The 13,965-nt window shown below is 42.5% G+C and overlaps 3 protein-coding genes across 4 annotated transcripts in view; 1 reads left to right on the plus strand and 2 right to left on the minus strand.

The window, feature by feature from the left end:
- Positions 1-4,781, minus strand: part of ube2o (ubiquitin-conjugating enzyme E2O) — a 52,088-nt gene extending 47,307 nt beyond the window's left edge. Inside the window, exon 1 of the mRNA XM_086296249.1 lies at positions 4,256-4,781. Coding sequence (XP_086152375.1) covers positions 4,256-4,687 — 432 coding nt within the window. The 5' untranslated portion in view covers positions 4,688-4,781. The remainder of the gene's footprint in view (positions 1-4,255) is intronic.
- Positions 3,897-9,417, plus strand: aanat1 (arylalkylamine N-acetyltransferase 1). The gene is made up of 3 exons (XM_086296252.1): positions 3,897-7,217; positions 7,611-7,765; positions 8,445-9,417. The coding sequence occupies exons 1-3, from the start codon at positions 7,070-7,072 to the stop codon at positions 8,748-8,750; spliced, it is 609 nt and encodes a 202-aa protein (XP_086152378.1). The 5' UTR covers positions 3,897-7,069; the 3' UTR covers positions 8,751-9,417.
- Positions 7,287-13,965, minus strand: part of LOC147328095 (inactive rhomboid protein 2-like) — a 41,238-nt gene continuing 34,559 nt past the window's right edge. Inside the window, exon 18 of one of the 2 annotated variants that reach the window (XM_086296251.1) lies at positions 7,287-8,923. In XM_086296251.1, the coding sequence (XP_086152377.1) occupies positions 8,702-8,923 (222 nt within the window). In that variant the 3' untranslated portion in view covers positions 7,287-8,701. Of the gene's footprint in view, positions 8,924-9,013; positions 12,456-13,965 lie in introns of those variants that run through there. The other variant, XM_086296250.1, reaches the window with a different exon arrangement.

Consider the following 13,965-nt stretch of genomic DNA (forward strand, 5'->3'; position numbering starts at 1 on the left):
GAGTCTGCAACATGCAGATAAGCTCATAGTCGTTGATAGTTTTTTATATCAAAAGTAATACCAGTGGCGTACGAGGCTGCTCGATGGGGCACCACGCCTGCTGGCAGATCTTCATTAAACTGACCACTTTGTTTAATCTCATACTGTTTCTGGCAACACTACGTTTGTGTACATTTTAAATCTTTGCGAGGCTTCCTCGTTGTGCAAGCAGAGATTTTAGCATTTCAATCATTTTAACTTTGAACGGTTTCACTTTCATGCGCTAAAATGAAGCAACAAAGAAACTACATTAGACTGATCGCCTTGTATCATTTAGAGTTTGCACATAATGGTCGCAATGTCCAAAATCTTATTTCGCTGTGAAAATGTCTGCTTTATGAAACCCGAGAGTAACTCTAAGCATCACTTTTCTCTCCACTGATCGCTCCTGAGAGAAAACGTGAAGTGAAAATGAGGTGCAGCCTGCAGAAAAAAATAAATAAATAAAAAGTTGAAATTTTGTGCAAACAGCACCTTGAAGATGTGCAACTTTGCATACTGCAGGATGTGATCATGAATGATTGATTAGGATGTAAAACTGTACTCTCAGGATTTATGCAAAATGAGCTTGCTGAGACTGGGCGTGCAGATAAGCACAGGAGAAATCACGAATACGACACACAATGAAACCCATACATGTGCACATCGACACAGAGGACATGGTGCTGCGTAAACATCAGCGTCATTGTTTAAGGGGCGCGTCGTTCTGCCTTTGTTCTGACTGAGGTCTGAATGACACTCAGACCAGAACTTTTCTCATTTAACTGGAAAGACAAAGCAAGGCAGCGCTGGGCTCTAAAATAGGCTTCTTCTGGTCGCATCCTGTCTCTGAAATGAGTCTGTGTGAGCTTGTTCCAGGCCTGTCCTCCTTTAAACTCTGTGACCCTTTTCCACAAAGCCCAGGAGAACCCCAGAGAAGCTTAGAGGATGCACAGAACAACAGGTTTGCAAAGTCTGCACCTGCTAAAACGTCTTCATTATCTGGTGGTAAAATGGTAAAACTACACAAAGATGTACGCAGCAATTTACATGTCTAACTGAACTGAAGCTGACAAGAGGTTTTAGAAGGCTGAGACTGTAGTTTATACCGATGCAGGTTAGCGACTTTCTGTACCAACATCACATATGTGCTGTCCAGATTCGACTGAATTCAAGGTCTGATGCTGAAGCGCTCCACACTGCTGTTCCTCGAGGCTGGCTCCAAAATCCAGTCACTACAGACTTCCATGTTAAAATGTTCAAATGTACAGCATTAAAAAGCATGTTAACTGCCCAGGAGAAAAATGGTTTTAATCTCTGATTTTTTTTATAATTCATCCAGGGTGGAGTGGGTGGAGACGAGTGTCGCAGGTGATTTGTGACAGAAGAATAGTGGCTAAAGCAAAAGGGAAGGTTTCAAAGATGGCTGTGAGGAGAGAAATAAAGGGAGTCAACCTGGAGGTGGCAGAGTTGAAGATGCTCAGAAGAAATAAGGCTATCAGAGGGACGGCTCTGGTTACGGTTTTGGAGAAGAGGTTAGAGAGGCAGGGCTGAGATGGTTGGACCATGTGCAGAGGAGGGATAGTGGATATATATGACAAAGGATGTTGAGGAGGTTTCATGGATGTAGTGAAGGAGGACATGCAGAGGGCTGATGAGACAGAAGAGGATGCTAGGGATAGAGTGTGATGGAGGCAGATGTGAGGACCCATATAGGGAGCAGCTGAAAGTAGAAGAAGAAAGGATGCTAGAGTTCAGGGCGTGGCCACTTAGACAAATACAGGCAGCAGCTGACTGCACCAGACAGTCAAAGTGTTACGGACCATTTAGATTCCTCTGGTCAATTTTTGTAGAGCTTAAAATCTGAGTGTCTGGCACTGTTACCAGCATTCATGCTTTTGTGTGGTACTCTGTTAATTATTATGAGTGAGAAAAAGGAAAAAAAAAGAAAAAAATCAATACAGCATAGTGTCAGTGTATTTTTGCATTGTTATATTGTTTCGATACAGGGGCGCCAAATATGAATATTTCGTTAAATAAATACATTAAATACAAATACTTTGGGAATATTACGACCCAGGGGGTTCAACCTACCTGATGGGTGGCAATCTTTCTACAAGCTGTTGCAGTCTGATTTGGACTGACTGCAATCACTCAGAGAAATCGCCAGAGGTTTGCAAATATTTGCTGTCTACTTTATAAATGCAGACTTTAAACTTCAAAACAAATGAATGGCGTCCAGGAGTCTAAATCTATATTTCATACCTCAATAGCCTTCAGAATTTTAATCAATCACCTTGATATCTCAGTTAAAAGGTATTGATTCATATTGGTTGCACTCCACATAATCGCCCCAGTGTTGAACATACTGGTAGTATCAACAAACTACTGATCAACAATGACAGCTGAATTTTTAACATACAGGTTCACAGTGTCCAACCACCACCAACGAGTGATGTAATTAATTAAAGTTAAAATAATGTCAACTGTACTATTTGGGATGCAAGAGTCTAAATTCTTGGGTGCTGGTTTAGCTCATGGGTAAAGCACCTGACCCATATCAAATCTGCCTGAGGACATTTGCACAGTCTTCCCTGATCTTTGTACCCTTTTTGTACCCTCTTCACTTAACAGCCCCTCCCAAAAAATATAACCTACACTAGGTTTAGTGTCCTTAAGGATGATCTGAAACTATGAATTAACCGAATCTCCAGGCGCTGATGCCCAGACAGGGTGCTGCACCAAAAAGCTCTTTGTGATTGCTGTGGTCACTCGTCCTTTGCAGAGAAGACTCTGACTTCTTTATTCGCCAAGTGGCAGTGAAACTGAAGAGTGCAACACTTGTGTGTTAATAGCTAATGTTTGCCTTCAAAGTAAAGAGTTACGCCTTTTGAAACATGGTGGTTTCAGCAGTAAGGTACAACTCTTACATTAAAGGTGAGCAGTGTAAATTTCACTAGTGCTCAATGGTTTGTTGGCAAATACGGGCAAGTTGACACCTTCCATGCAAACTACAGGCGACTGCAGCAACCACAAGGAGGTTATTGGCACAGCATACAGTTTGCAAAAGACAGCAACCTCCAGCAACCACTCTCCATCCAGTCTCTAGGTCTGTGTGAACTAATGCAAAAAACTAATTCAAATCTTCTTGGTAATGTTCCCGACATTTGAAACGACAGAGAAAATACAAAGCACAGTAATCAACAAGATTTGGATTCAAATGACTAAAAGGACACTACAGAACCCCAAGGCATGGAGGTAGATCGAGCAGATAATTGGGTGGAAGCAATTATTGTTAGTGTTAGATATGTAAAACCCTGCTATAGAGGAGCATTAGAAATTATCAGCCATAGACTATAAATTCTCAGTTCAGCATATCTGCACTATCAAAATTATATTAAAATATTAAAATGACCAGCAGCCATAAAAAAAAAACTAAAAAAAAAAAACTGCAAAAATATGCTCACAATGATGCAAAAGAAGCAGCACGAGTTTGGTTTCAATGTTCTGAACTAATTAAGGTAAATAATAAACGCAATGAAAAGTAAATGTGCTCTAAAGAAATTAAAAATTTCAAATTAAATCCCTGCTGTTCAACTAACTCATTCATTGTGACTGAGCTGGAAAACATCTGCAGCTGATAGAGGGGACAGGGCAACGATTACAGCCTCGTTCTCCTGGTCTGACCTCGGTGCTTGGGATCAGGTTCAACTCAGATATGTATGTTTATATAATAATAAGAGATCTTCTATCACACACAAAGCTTGGTCTCAGGCCAGGTCACACCCAGCTGAGGATCTACACTGAGTCAAGGATGAGCTAATCAATAGGTGTAAGGTGTCTAAGCAGGGAGGTGCACCTGACAGGACCTGTGCAAGACCCTACCTGTCCGGTCAGTGGTGTGTGTGTGTGTGTTTGGTGTACTAGCAGCGAGCTGGCTGCAGTCAGGTGGATCAACCCTGCTCAACCTGCCGGGACCAGCTGAAATACATGAGGCTACGAGCTAAACTGCTAGCTAGCTTGTGTGCTTGAATGCTAGCCAATTAGCGAGCTAGGCTGCAGGTTTTAGTCTGATGGATCAGGTGAAGCTGATGACTGCTTGGGTAACAAGTCCGCCGATCACCCCCCTCTCCAAAAAACCACAACAGGCAGGTGAAACAAAGCAGTCCTGACGTCAGGCTGAGATAACCACCGACTGCCGGGGTAAACAGTAAGCACGTTAGCAGCTGTGTGGTACCTTTGTCTCCCTGATGTCCTGCTTCGCACCTTCGGGGTACCACTGGACGCGGACAAATCCCCTCCCGAGAGGCCGACTTGGGGTGTCCACGGCGCTCTCAGTGTCCGAACCGCACGGTACTCGTCCGCCTCCTCCACCGCCGCCGCCGTCTCCGCCTCTCCCTCCGCCATCGTCGAGGTCCGAGTCTGAGTTAAAATCCTCCTCGCCGTGGATCATCCGTACGAGGCCAAACCGGACTGAGCCGCGATATCGTCCGGAGACCAGGTCGTGGGAGAAGAGCAGCCGCTGTGAGCCGTCCGCGGTGGGGGAGAGAGCCATGGAAGGAGGCTCGGAGCCCGGGCTGGCTACGGGAGAGGGGCCCGGTGTGGGTGATGATGCCGCTGCTGCTGCGTCTGTCTTGGCCGCTGCATCCGATGCTACGGGCTCCGCCATCGCCGCTGTTGTCAGGGAGCGATGCTGGAGCGCGAGGATGACGGTGGAATAAAAAAAACTGTAACCTGGAAGCAGCGAAGCGCACGTGTTTACGTAGCTACGCGGGCTACGTATGAAGCGCAGTGTGGCAGCGTCATCACGCAGTACCCGCTGTCACCACTGAGGGGCGCCGAGAGCCAGAAACAGGAGCCACCGAGAAAGACCGCAGGCTGTACGTAAAGTATGATTCGTAATCTGCTGATGGGAGACTCTCTAACTTACTCTAATTGTGTACATTTTTATTTTACGCCAATATTTTAATGGTTACATTTCGTTTTCTGCTGTAAATTACTAATATTTATTATTATAAATTTCATCATATTTAGCTATGTTCCCTTTTAAATTATATTTTCCTAAGTAACGATAGTTAAAAAAGACATCTCTCTGTCTCTCTCTCTCTCTCTCTCTGTGTGTGTGTGTGTGTGTGTGTGTGTGTGCGTGCGTGTGTGTGTGTGTGTGTGTGAGTGAATGAGATCTATGATCCTTTGTGGATCTTACCTAAATGATTTAATATTGTTGCACAGTGAACGCTATACAAATAAACATGCAGCTCAGTTAACAATAAAAAAAGTTTTCCTTTATTTATTATTTAACATCTTTCCACAAATATACATCTGAAGTAGCCTGAGTTTATTAATTTTCAGTGCCCCATAATTAAACATCAGTTGTTTGCTTTAAGGATATATCTGTTTTGTTTTAGATTTGGTTTTTGTGGGGATTTTTATGATAATCTTCTCAGTTTCCAAGTTCTCAAAGACATTTACAAAGTAAACCCCATTAGTGTACAGGAGACAGAATATGTGACAGTTTAATCCGTTTTTAAAGGAACAGGTCTATAAATTTGTGAAGACTGAAAACCAGGAAATATTCTTGATGTGACTTGAATATTCCATCCTCTTCTACTTATCTGATTCAGGGTTACCTATCTCAGACAGATTGAGAGGCAGGGAATACTTTGAACAGGTTACTAGATTATCACAAGATTCACACGTAGAGAAAGACAACCATTGACACCTACAGCCACCAAATAACCCAACCCAGGCATGTCTTTGTGACGAAGACATTGTATCCAAAAACAAGCTACAAAAACACAGGGGGGAAAAAACACGGCATTAACAATATTTAAAACCGTCTCATACCTAAAGACACAGGAGAAAACACAGATAACAGATTATTTATATTTCCTTTGCTGAACAGCACTGTTGCGACTGTCTCAACATCTTCAGCACAGTTGCAGTTTTGCAAACAAGAACATGTAAAATTTGTCTTTTAGGAAGAACGTGGGGATAGAAGTGTTTAGTGTCAGAAAAGGAGGTGTCCCCATTACATTTATTACATCACCTGACCTATAAACATGAGCACAAAAGTCAACCACTGAAACTAATTTTTCTGTTCAGCACTGCAAATAAATAGCTTTCATTTGTTATCTTAATAAAAAGCTTTTTTTGTCAATTCAAGGATGACAACAATAATTATCGTTTCGCATTAAATAAGCACACTGGTGAATTTACTATTAGACAAACATAAGTCATTTTGCTAATCATCAGTATTGTTAATTTAGTGTAACTGTGGCATAAACCTCACATTTAGGTGGTGTTTTAATAAATTTGTTAAGCATTGTATATCCTGCTCTCGGTGTCAGTTTGCATTAATTTGTTGGGAAATGCCCTCTAAAAGCGATAAAATGCAGTAAATTATTTTATGATTTCATCTCATGAGGGTAAAATAACCCATGGAAAAATCGTGAACTCTGCTTAAAGCGGCTATGGATAGACAAAAGTCTCCTTCAGAGAAATCACATGAAGAGTGGTAAGTCGAGCCCTTAAGTTGGCCCAGTTAAGAAACACGCAATCTCCTCAGTGTGACAATTAATCATCACTGACGTTCTGATGATTAACCAGCCAGAAAATAATTTTCCAAATATCTATACCTACGTTATTGTGTTTATTCCAACCCAGTCGCGTCACTTTATGAAACTTAAACCTGACTTTACAGCAGGCGAACACGAGTTTGGTGTAGGAACTAAGCAAATCCAAATCGGTTGGTCTGATGGAGGCAAGACGATTATCCCTCCTGTAAATATGTTTATGGTTCAGTTTACTCACGGGGAGTAAAGGGTTTATCCATACAGCTCACTTCAGGATTACAAACGGTATAAATACTGGAAGCGCTCCACTCTGTTCAGTCTGCGCCAGTTCTCGCTGTACAGTTACGCGCGGATCACGGACAGCCAGACAAGTTTCATCTCGTTGTTTAAAAAGAGACTGACACGAAATCAGACAGGAAATTGTCAGCGCAGCACTCTTAGTTTTCCTGCGAAACTTTCTGGGAATAATCAGGACTATGTCTGTGGTGAGCGCAGTGCCTTTCCTGAAGCCTCTCCCCATGCGCTCTCCGGTGCCTCAGGGCCGCCGCCACACGCTGCCGGCCAGCGAGTTCCGCTCCCTCAGCCCGGAAGATGCCATCAGTGTATTCGAGATTGAAAGAGAAGGTAAGCAGACTCTTTGAACTTACGTTACAGAGCAACGGTGCTTTTAAATACCTGCCTGAATTTCTTCAGAGGACGCGCGTATTTATGCAGATTTACGCACGCCAAGCGTCTTTTAAGAAAACTGCGGGGAGAGATTCTCAGCTAAAAACACAGATTTTAATTATGTTCTCCGACTGAATAGAAAGCTCTCTACAAACCTGAGCCATCACTGATTTTATTCACGGGCAGATTCTCTTCAGTTAACTGTCCTGTACACTTTCCTTGTGCTTAGCAGTCAGTACATTTGGGAACATTACGCTCAGCTTCTTTAACATCCTGCACAACTAATAAAACTGTCTGATTGTGGCAACCGTGACCCTTATCTTCTTCCTCCTCCTCCTCCTCCTCACACAGCTTTCATCTCTGTCTCCGGTGAGTGTCCTCTCCACCTGGACGAGGTGCGTCACTTCCTTACTCTGTGTCCTGAGCTGTCTCTTGGCTGGTTCGAGGAGGGACGGCTGGTGGCTTTTATCATCGGCTCACTGTGGGACCAGGAGAGGCTTACCACGGTAAGACGGAGCGGAAGACACCTGGACAGTGATTTATCTCCGGTTGAGAGTCGAGCAAAGATTCAACACAGATTAAGAGAGGCGCTTCAAGTGCATAAAATTCAGTGGATGGTGATAAATCTTGCCGACATACGAGTTTAGTGCCAACCGAAGAGAGAACAACAATAATCATGGAAGCTGCCTGACAATTTCTTTTAAGCCTGCAGCTGTACGAGTTTTAAGTTTCCACCTAGCAGAAACAATAAAAAAAAAAATCAGATCTTAAATTTCTTCATGATGACGCAGTTATGCGAATCCAACCAAGAATGAAAGACTGTTTGCTATAAACATTTAATATTCGAGGACTGCAGGCTGGAGTCAACATGTAGCTGATATATTTTCAAAATATGCAGCTTTTAATCCCAAATACAATCATCATTATCATTCAAGAGTTTATTCACCATCTTTTAATTCTCATACTTTTCATTCAACTAAAAGTTATGATGATGAATCCTGCTGACGTCATTTTAACTCCAATATGAAATTATTTTTAATGAAACCAGAGTCATTTAAACTTGAGCCCTTCATTTAGCTTTAATTATTAAAGATGGTTTTTGGGGGTCTTTTAAGCTTTAAATATTTCTGTGGGTACCCAGCAGGATGTTTTACTTCTACTGACAGCTCTCCTCTTCCTCTCCAGGACGCCCTTACGCTACACAAGCCTCACGGGACCACCGTTCACATCCACGTTTTGGCCGTCCACCGGACCTTCCGCCAGCAGGGAAAAGGCTCCATCCTGATGTGGCGTTACCTGCAGTACCTCCGCTGCCTGCCCTACGTCCGCCGTGCCGTGCTCATGTGTGAGGACTTCTTGGTCCCCTTCTACCAGAAGTCAGGCTTTAAAATGCTAGGCCCCAGCAACATCACGGTGGGGCCCCTTAACTTCACAGAAATGTTCTACCCCGTGAGGGGCCACGCCTTCATGCGGCGCAACAGTGGCTGCTGAAGACACAGACTTGATGTGGATTCTCTATAGCTGTGAAAGGAGGTGAAGACCCCTGAGAAACGGGGTACAGGGGGCACGTGATGAGCGGTGCAGTGAGTGTTTGTGATCATCGCTGTCTGTGAGTGAAGCCTGTTTGTTTGGCAGGAAGTGACGTGTGAATTCTGACCCGGAGTCTGCAGAGAGCCAAAAACAGAGAGATGTCGACAGCAGTGGTTTGCAAAAGTGTCCTGAAAGCAAGATTTGATTTGCATTGTAGTGAGTTCGTTACACAAAAACCAAAATCCCAAATCTTTATTTTGATAAACGCTGGACATTTGTGTCCAACAGAACTGCTGCCTTCTTTATTTCTTTTATTTTTTTAAACAGTGAGGACACGTTTAAATAAAACTAATTCCTTTAGTAATTCTCCAATAATATGTAACAGCAGTTAAAATGACAAAGGAGGGATATCAGCAAGGCTAAATATTAACATTTAACTTCTATTAAGACTTCAGTGATCCCGTGACTGACCGTTTATAAATCGGACGTGTGGCACTTTAAAAGTCTGTCTTCTTTATGGTCTTGTCAACTTTTTCTTGTAGACAGCCTCCATTTTTGCCTCGGAGTCTTAAATCAAGACAAACTCATTTTTACACTGTTTTGTTCTAATAAAAATTTTATTTTCTAACCTCTCTGTCTTCATATGTTATTTACATTTTTAATTACTGCTGAACATGAAAGGGGGATGTTCATTTTGACATTTTTCTATTTTTCTGGGCTTGCTGAGGACCGAAGTGTCTGGAAAAACTGACATTTAAAGTTTGTTCTTGACCGAAGAAAACAGCAACCGAGGAAACATATCTGAAGCTTTCAGCCTTCAATAAATGTCAAACTCATTTTACGACAAAGGCCATATACAACCAAGTGACGACTGAAACTCCGCTTTGTCAGTGTAAAGATACTTAACTACACATTTAATCTCTGTGATATCTTAAACAACCGGAACTTTCTCTTATTTAATTGTTAATCTATTACTTAGTTGTAGTTTAAATGGCTGTGGGGGAGGTCTATCAGTAGAAAAAGATGTAAAATGTATAAAAATTACAGTTAAAAAAGGTCCAAAAATGTACACTCTCCTTCATATTTTCCAAAGCTGTCCTGCAGGCCGGATTGGAGTCTTTGCCAGGCCAATACTGTCCCCCTGCACTAATATATAAAAATAAAAAAATCAAGTGATCTCTATAAGTCTTCCTTTTCTCCACATCTACAGCAGTTCATCATATGATGGGTGTATTGCTGGGGAGTAAGTGCAGTCAGGTTTGGGAAAACATGAAATCAAACTACTCACAAACGTATTGTTGACAGTGTAATGTATTTTCACATGGTTGCTTCAATACACATAATTTCACATATAACAGTACCGTGAACATCTCCTCTAATTAATTTTAGCATTCCCCTTTTGTTCCAGTAAATAGGGGGGGGGGGGGGGGGGTGACATTATTTGGTCCCGATGCACATGCAGCTGGCCGTACAGCTGCTGCATACAGACATGATGGTGGAAATGGCTTGTTGTGTTTCATGTTAAACATTCAGATGCGCACACGTCAAAAGGCACAGTAAAGGTTTCCTTAACAAAAAGAAGAAGAAGAAGAAAGAAGAGAGGTGGATGTCTTTGTTCACACTTTACCCGCCAAATGCACGAGGGCACGTCTGTATGAGTCCTGTGGCTCCAGCAATGCAAAAAACAGTGACACAAAAACTCAAAACATCTGAAGCATCCAACAAGAGACCTACTCTGGATGTTTTTGTGTTGTCTTAAACGCAGGATTATCCGTCAGTCAGTCCTATAGACTAACTCACGTAATGTGATAATCACTCAGTAACTAAACTCACATAATCCTCCACACAACGGTCAATATTGTGGTTCTAACAGTCCGGGTCAACTCAAACAACAACCCCGAACAACAACAACACCCGTGATGGGGAATCAGTTTCACTTCAGGCTGTCGGGCCTCTGAAACATGTCGTTTCCAAATCTGCTTGTATGTGTGCAGAGAAGTTTGTCCAGGTTTGAAATCATTTCAGAACATTACCGAGTGAAAATGGAGAGGGCGACGCATTTTACGGTGCATTTCACCAACATTTCAGTACCTGGGCGAAACATGGAGGTGATCCCGTGAGTCTGACTGTTTCACAGAGTTGGAAATGTAGTACAAATCTTAATTTGATCTGAGAAAAGCAGCCCGTGAGATCACTGCTAAACAAATACCGTTTTCTTGTGTCCATTTTTTTTCACAGATTAAATTAAAAAAAACAAAACAAAAACAAAAAAACATACAGTTTAGGCACCGCTGTGTTACCAGACACATACGATCAAATAGTGATTAAAAAGTAGAGCTCAAGTAAAAATTTGTTCGTGGCATTGGCATACGGAGAAGTGGCTGTAAAAAGATCATGCATACACGAGCTCATAAAAGCAGCATGACAACTTGCTTTGGTAGCTGAGGGTCAAAAAATGTCTCATTATTTACAAAGTTGATTACAAGCAGTATTCAAAGTATAACAAATGCCTCTGTTTAAGGCAACTAGGTGCTGTAGACTGAACCGTGCCTTAACTGCTGTTAGTACTTGGATCACATCATTAACTTTAGCATAACATTTCACTGCTCCGGAGACTATCGACATGCCAAGTGCATACGCGCAATGGGCAAATACAAAAACAAAAAAAAAATACAGCAGCAGACGGCGTCTGTAGTGTTAATCCAGTGTTACCGAAAACAAGGAAGCATCTGAAATGGGCTACAAGATGCTTGATGACCCGCTGTGGTATCGTCGTCCACAGAGTTAAAGGGAAACGACTGTCAGACAGAGTCGTTCAAACCTCCTTCTTTGACTCGGCTTCTTTACTTCAACACGACTCTTCATATACACTGAAGGAGTCTCTCACTCCGTAGATCTTTTGGATCCATCAGCTCTTTGCAGTTTTAATGTCCTGAGTGCCTTTTCCTTTTTTATGTTCATCAGTTAGCAAATTAACATTGCAGGTCGTACCAGACACAGAGGACTAAAAAAGGACTGGATATGTTTTATGGAAGGAGGAAAGTCACCTGACTTTTGAGGAGGAAGTGATCCAGTTCTGGTTGCATGGAGTTTGAGTAGAAAACAATAAAAAAAATAAAATAAAAAAAGAGAGAGAGATTTAAAAGTTCCCACCCAAATGACTGATCACATCATTGCTAGTAGGCCGTCAGCACAGGCAGTTTGATAATTTAGATGTCATCTGTGGCCTCCAGACTAGTTCACCACATGTTCGATGTCGTGGTCTATGTCGTATTTTTCACAAAACTTGTTTGTGATCGGTAAGCAGGTCAGATGCTCCAGCCAGTGCAAGTTAATTCGGCGAATATAAAACCAAACGATGAGGGAAGCGAACAGTCCAACGTAGGCCAATAGCGAGACGGCGATGAGGATACGTTTCCGGTACTTGTCGAATGTCCCGAAGGTGACGTAGGGCAAGAAGGCAAACGAGAGCAGCAGGCCGCTGAGGAAACCGAAGATGTGGGCGATGTTGTCGATCCACGGCAGAAGGCCGCACAGGAAAAGGAAGAGCATGATGCACGACAGTTTAGAAAAGGCTTTCCAGGGCTTCTCCAGCATCTGCCAACCCTGAAACAGCTCAACAAAGAGGCAAGCGAGGAGCCCAAACTGAGACCCCGCTGGACCCACCTGTCAGGAGAGAGAGAAAAAAAGCCAAGTTACACAGGAACTAAAGAGGATTCCTGCAGCATGCACGCTGCTTCACACAGTGTGCACAGAAAACCTAAACGCCTGACGCACTGGACCAACGCATGATAAGCATCAGGTGCTTTTAGTGTGTCCTGTTAGGGGGCAAACAGGATGTCAGGGTGACTCTAACTGCTCCACTTAATTGGCACATTACACAGGCTCACACATGGTGGTAGTAGTGGTGGTGATGGGTGGGAGAGGGGGGACAACTCCTGGAACAACTTTCCAGGAGTTGTCAGAACTGTAAAATTTAATTTATTTAAAAAAAATAAAAACACATTTTAATAAGATGATTTGTCGAACTGTGTTATTTGCAGAGGAAACCATTAAAGTGAACTGTGTTTGTTTAAATGCGAACCAGGTCTCTGAATTAATCAGTGATTTAACAACAGCAAATAAAGTGCAACAACCAGTTAGCTCGCTGACAGACAGACCAGGCAGACGCGCCGTTTAGGCCCAGAGGAGCAAAGATTTAACCTGATTACCGAATCCTGGCAGCAAGTACCAGGATAGTATTTTAAGTAACAATTATTTAAATCGACTCATTATGAGTGACACTAAGAGGCTTAATGCAGTGTAAACTGTAGTTACTGCAAGTAAGGTAAGGATAAAAACTCACCAGCATCTCTCATAAATTATTCTTTAAAGCAAAGCAGACAGAGGTTCAGAGAAGTTTCTAAGCGACTCTCAGTGCATCCATACTGAAGCTTTCTAACCGTAATGCAGGTTTAGTTGTGCACAGATTATCTTATGTTAAAGATCCAGTTCTGGGGAAGATGTGCAGTATGAGCCCAGGGTCACGCAGTAAAGGTGAGCAGATTAAGGTGACGTCAAAGCTTGGCCTGGTGAGAGGCAGATGGCTAATCGGCAAAGACATTAAACACCCACAAACATTTTTAAAAAAAAGAAAAAAAAGTGCACGGCAGTCCACCCACACACCCCACACACGCAGGCTGACACGCTCCTCACACGAGTCGTCGTCACTATTGTTACACCCCGGCCTAGGCAACCGGAGTGCAACACGAAAAAAAGTAAAAATAAAGAAAAAAAAACACACACAAAAACCCCACTAAAGCTCACCACCAAAATCCCGAAACGAAAGTATTTACAACAAACTATTTATTTACAACAAAACACCAAACTATTTACAACACGGGGGAGATCGCGACCATGACACACTGAAACACAGGGTTTAAATACCTAGAGGGAGCAATCAGGAAAATGGACAACAAGAGGGAAACACAGCTGGGGCAACTCAGAACTGACGAGACAGGGAAACGTAAACTGAAAAGACTAAGATAACACAGACTTTCAAAGTAAAACAGGAAACACATAACAGTCACGCCAAAAACAACACACTGACAACACCGAAACGTAACAGTTCCCCCCACCCAAAAATCAAACATTTAACACCAAGTGAAAAGTTTGATCCAGACAGACGAAGCCGATG

Source organism: Aulonocara sp. 'chitande type north' Nkhata Bay, linkage group LG6 (genome assembly GCF_057382095.1).
Source record: "Aulonocara sp. 'chitande type north' Nkhata Bay isolate Kocher_YH1m ecotype deep benthic linkage group LG6, A_spYH_male_GT1.1, whole genome shotgun sequence".
NCBI classification, from domain to species: domain Eukaryota; kingdom Metazoa; phylum Chordata; class Actinopteri; order Cichliformes; family Cichlidae; genus Aulonocara; species Aulonocara sp. 'chitande type north' Nkhata Bay.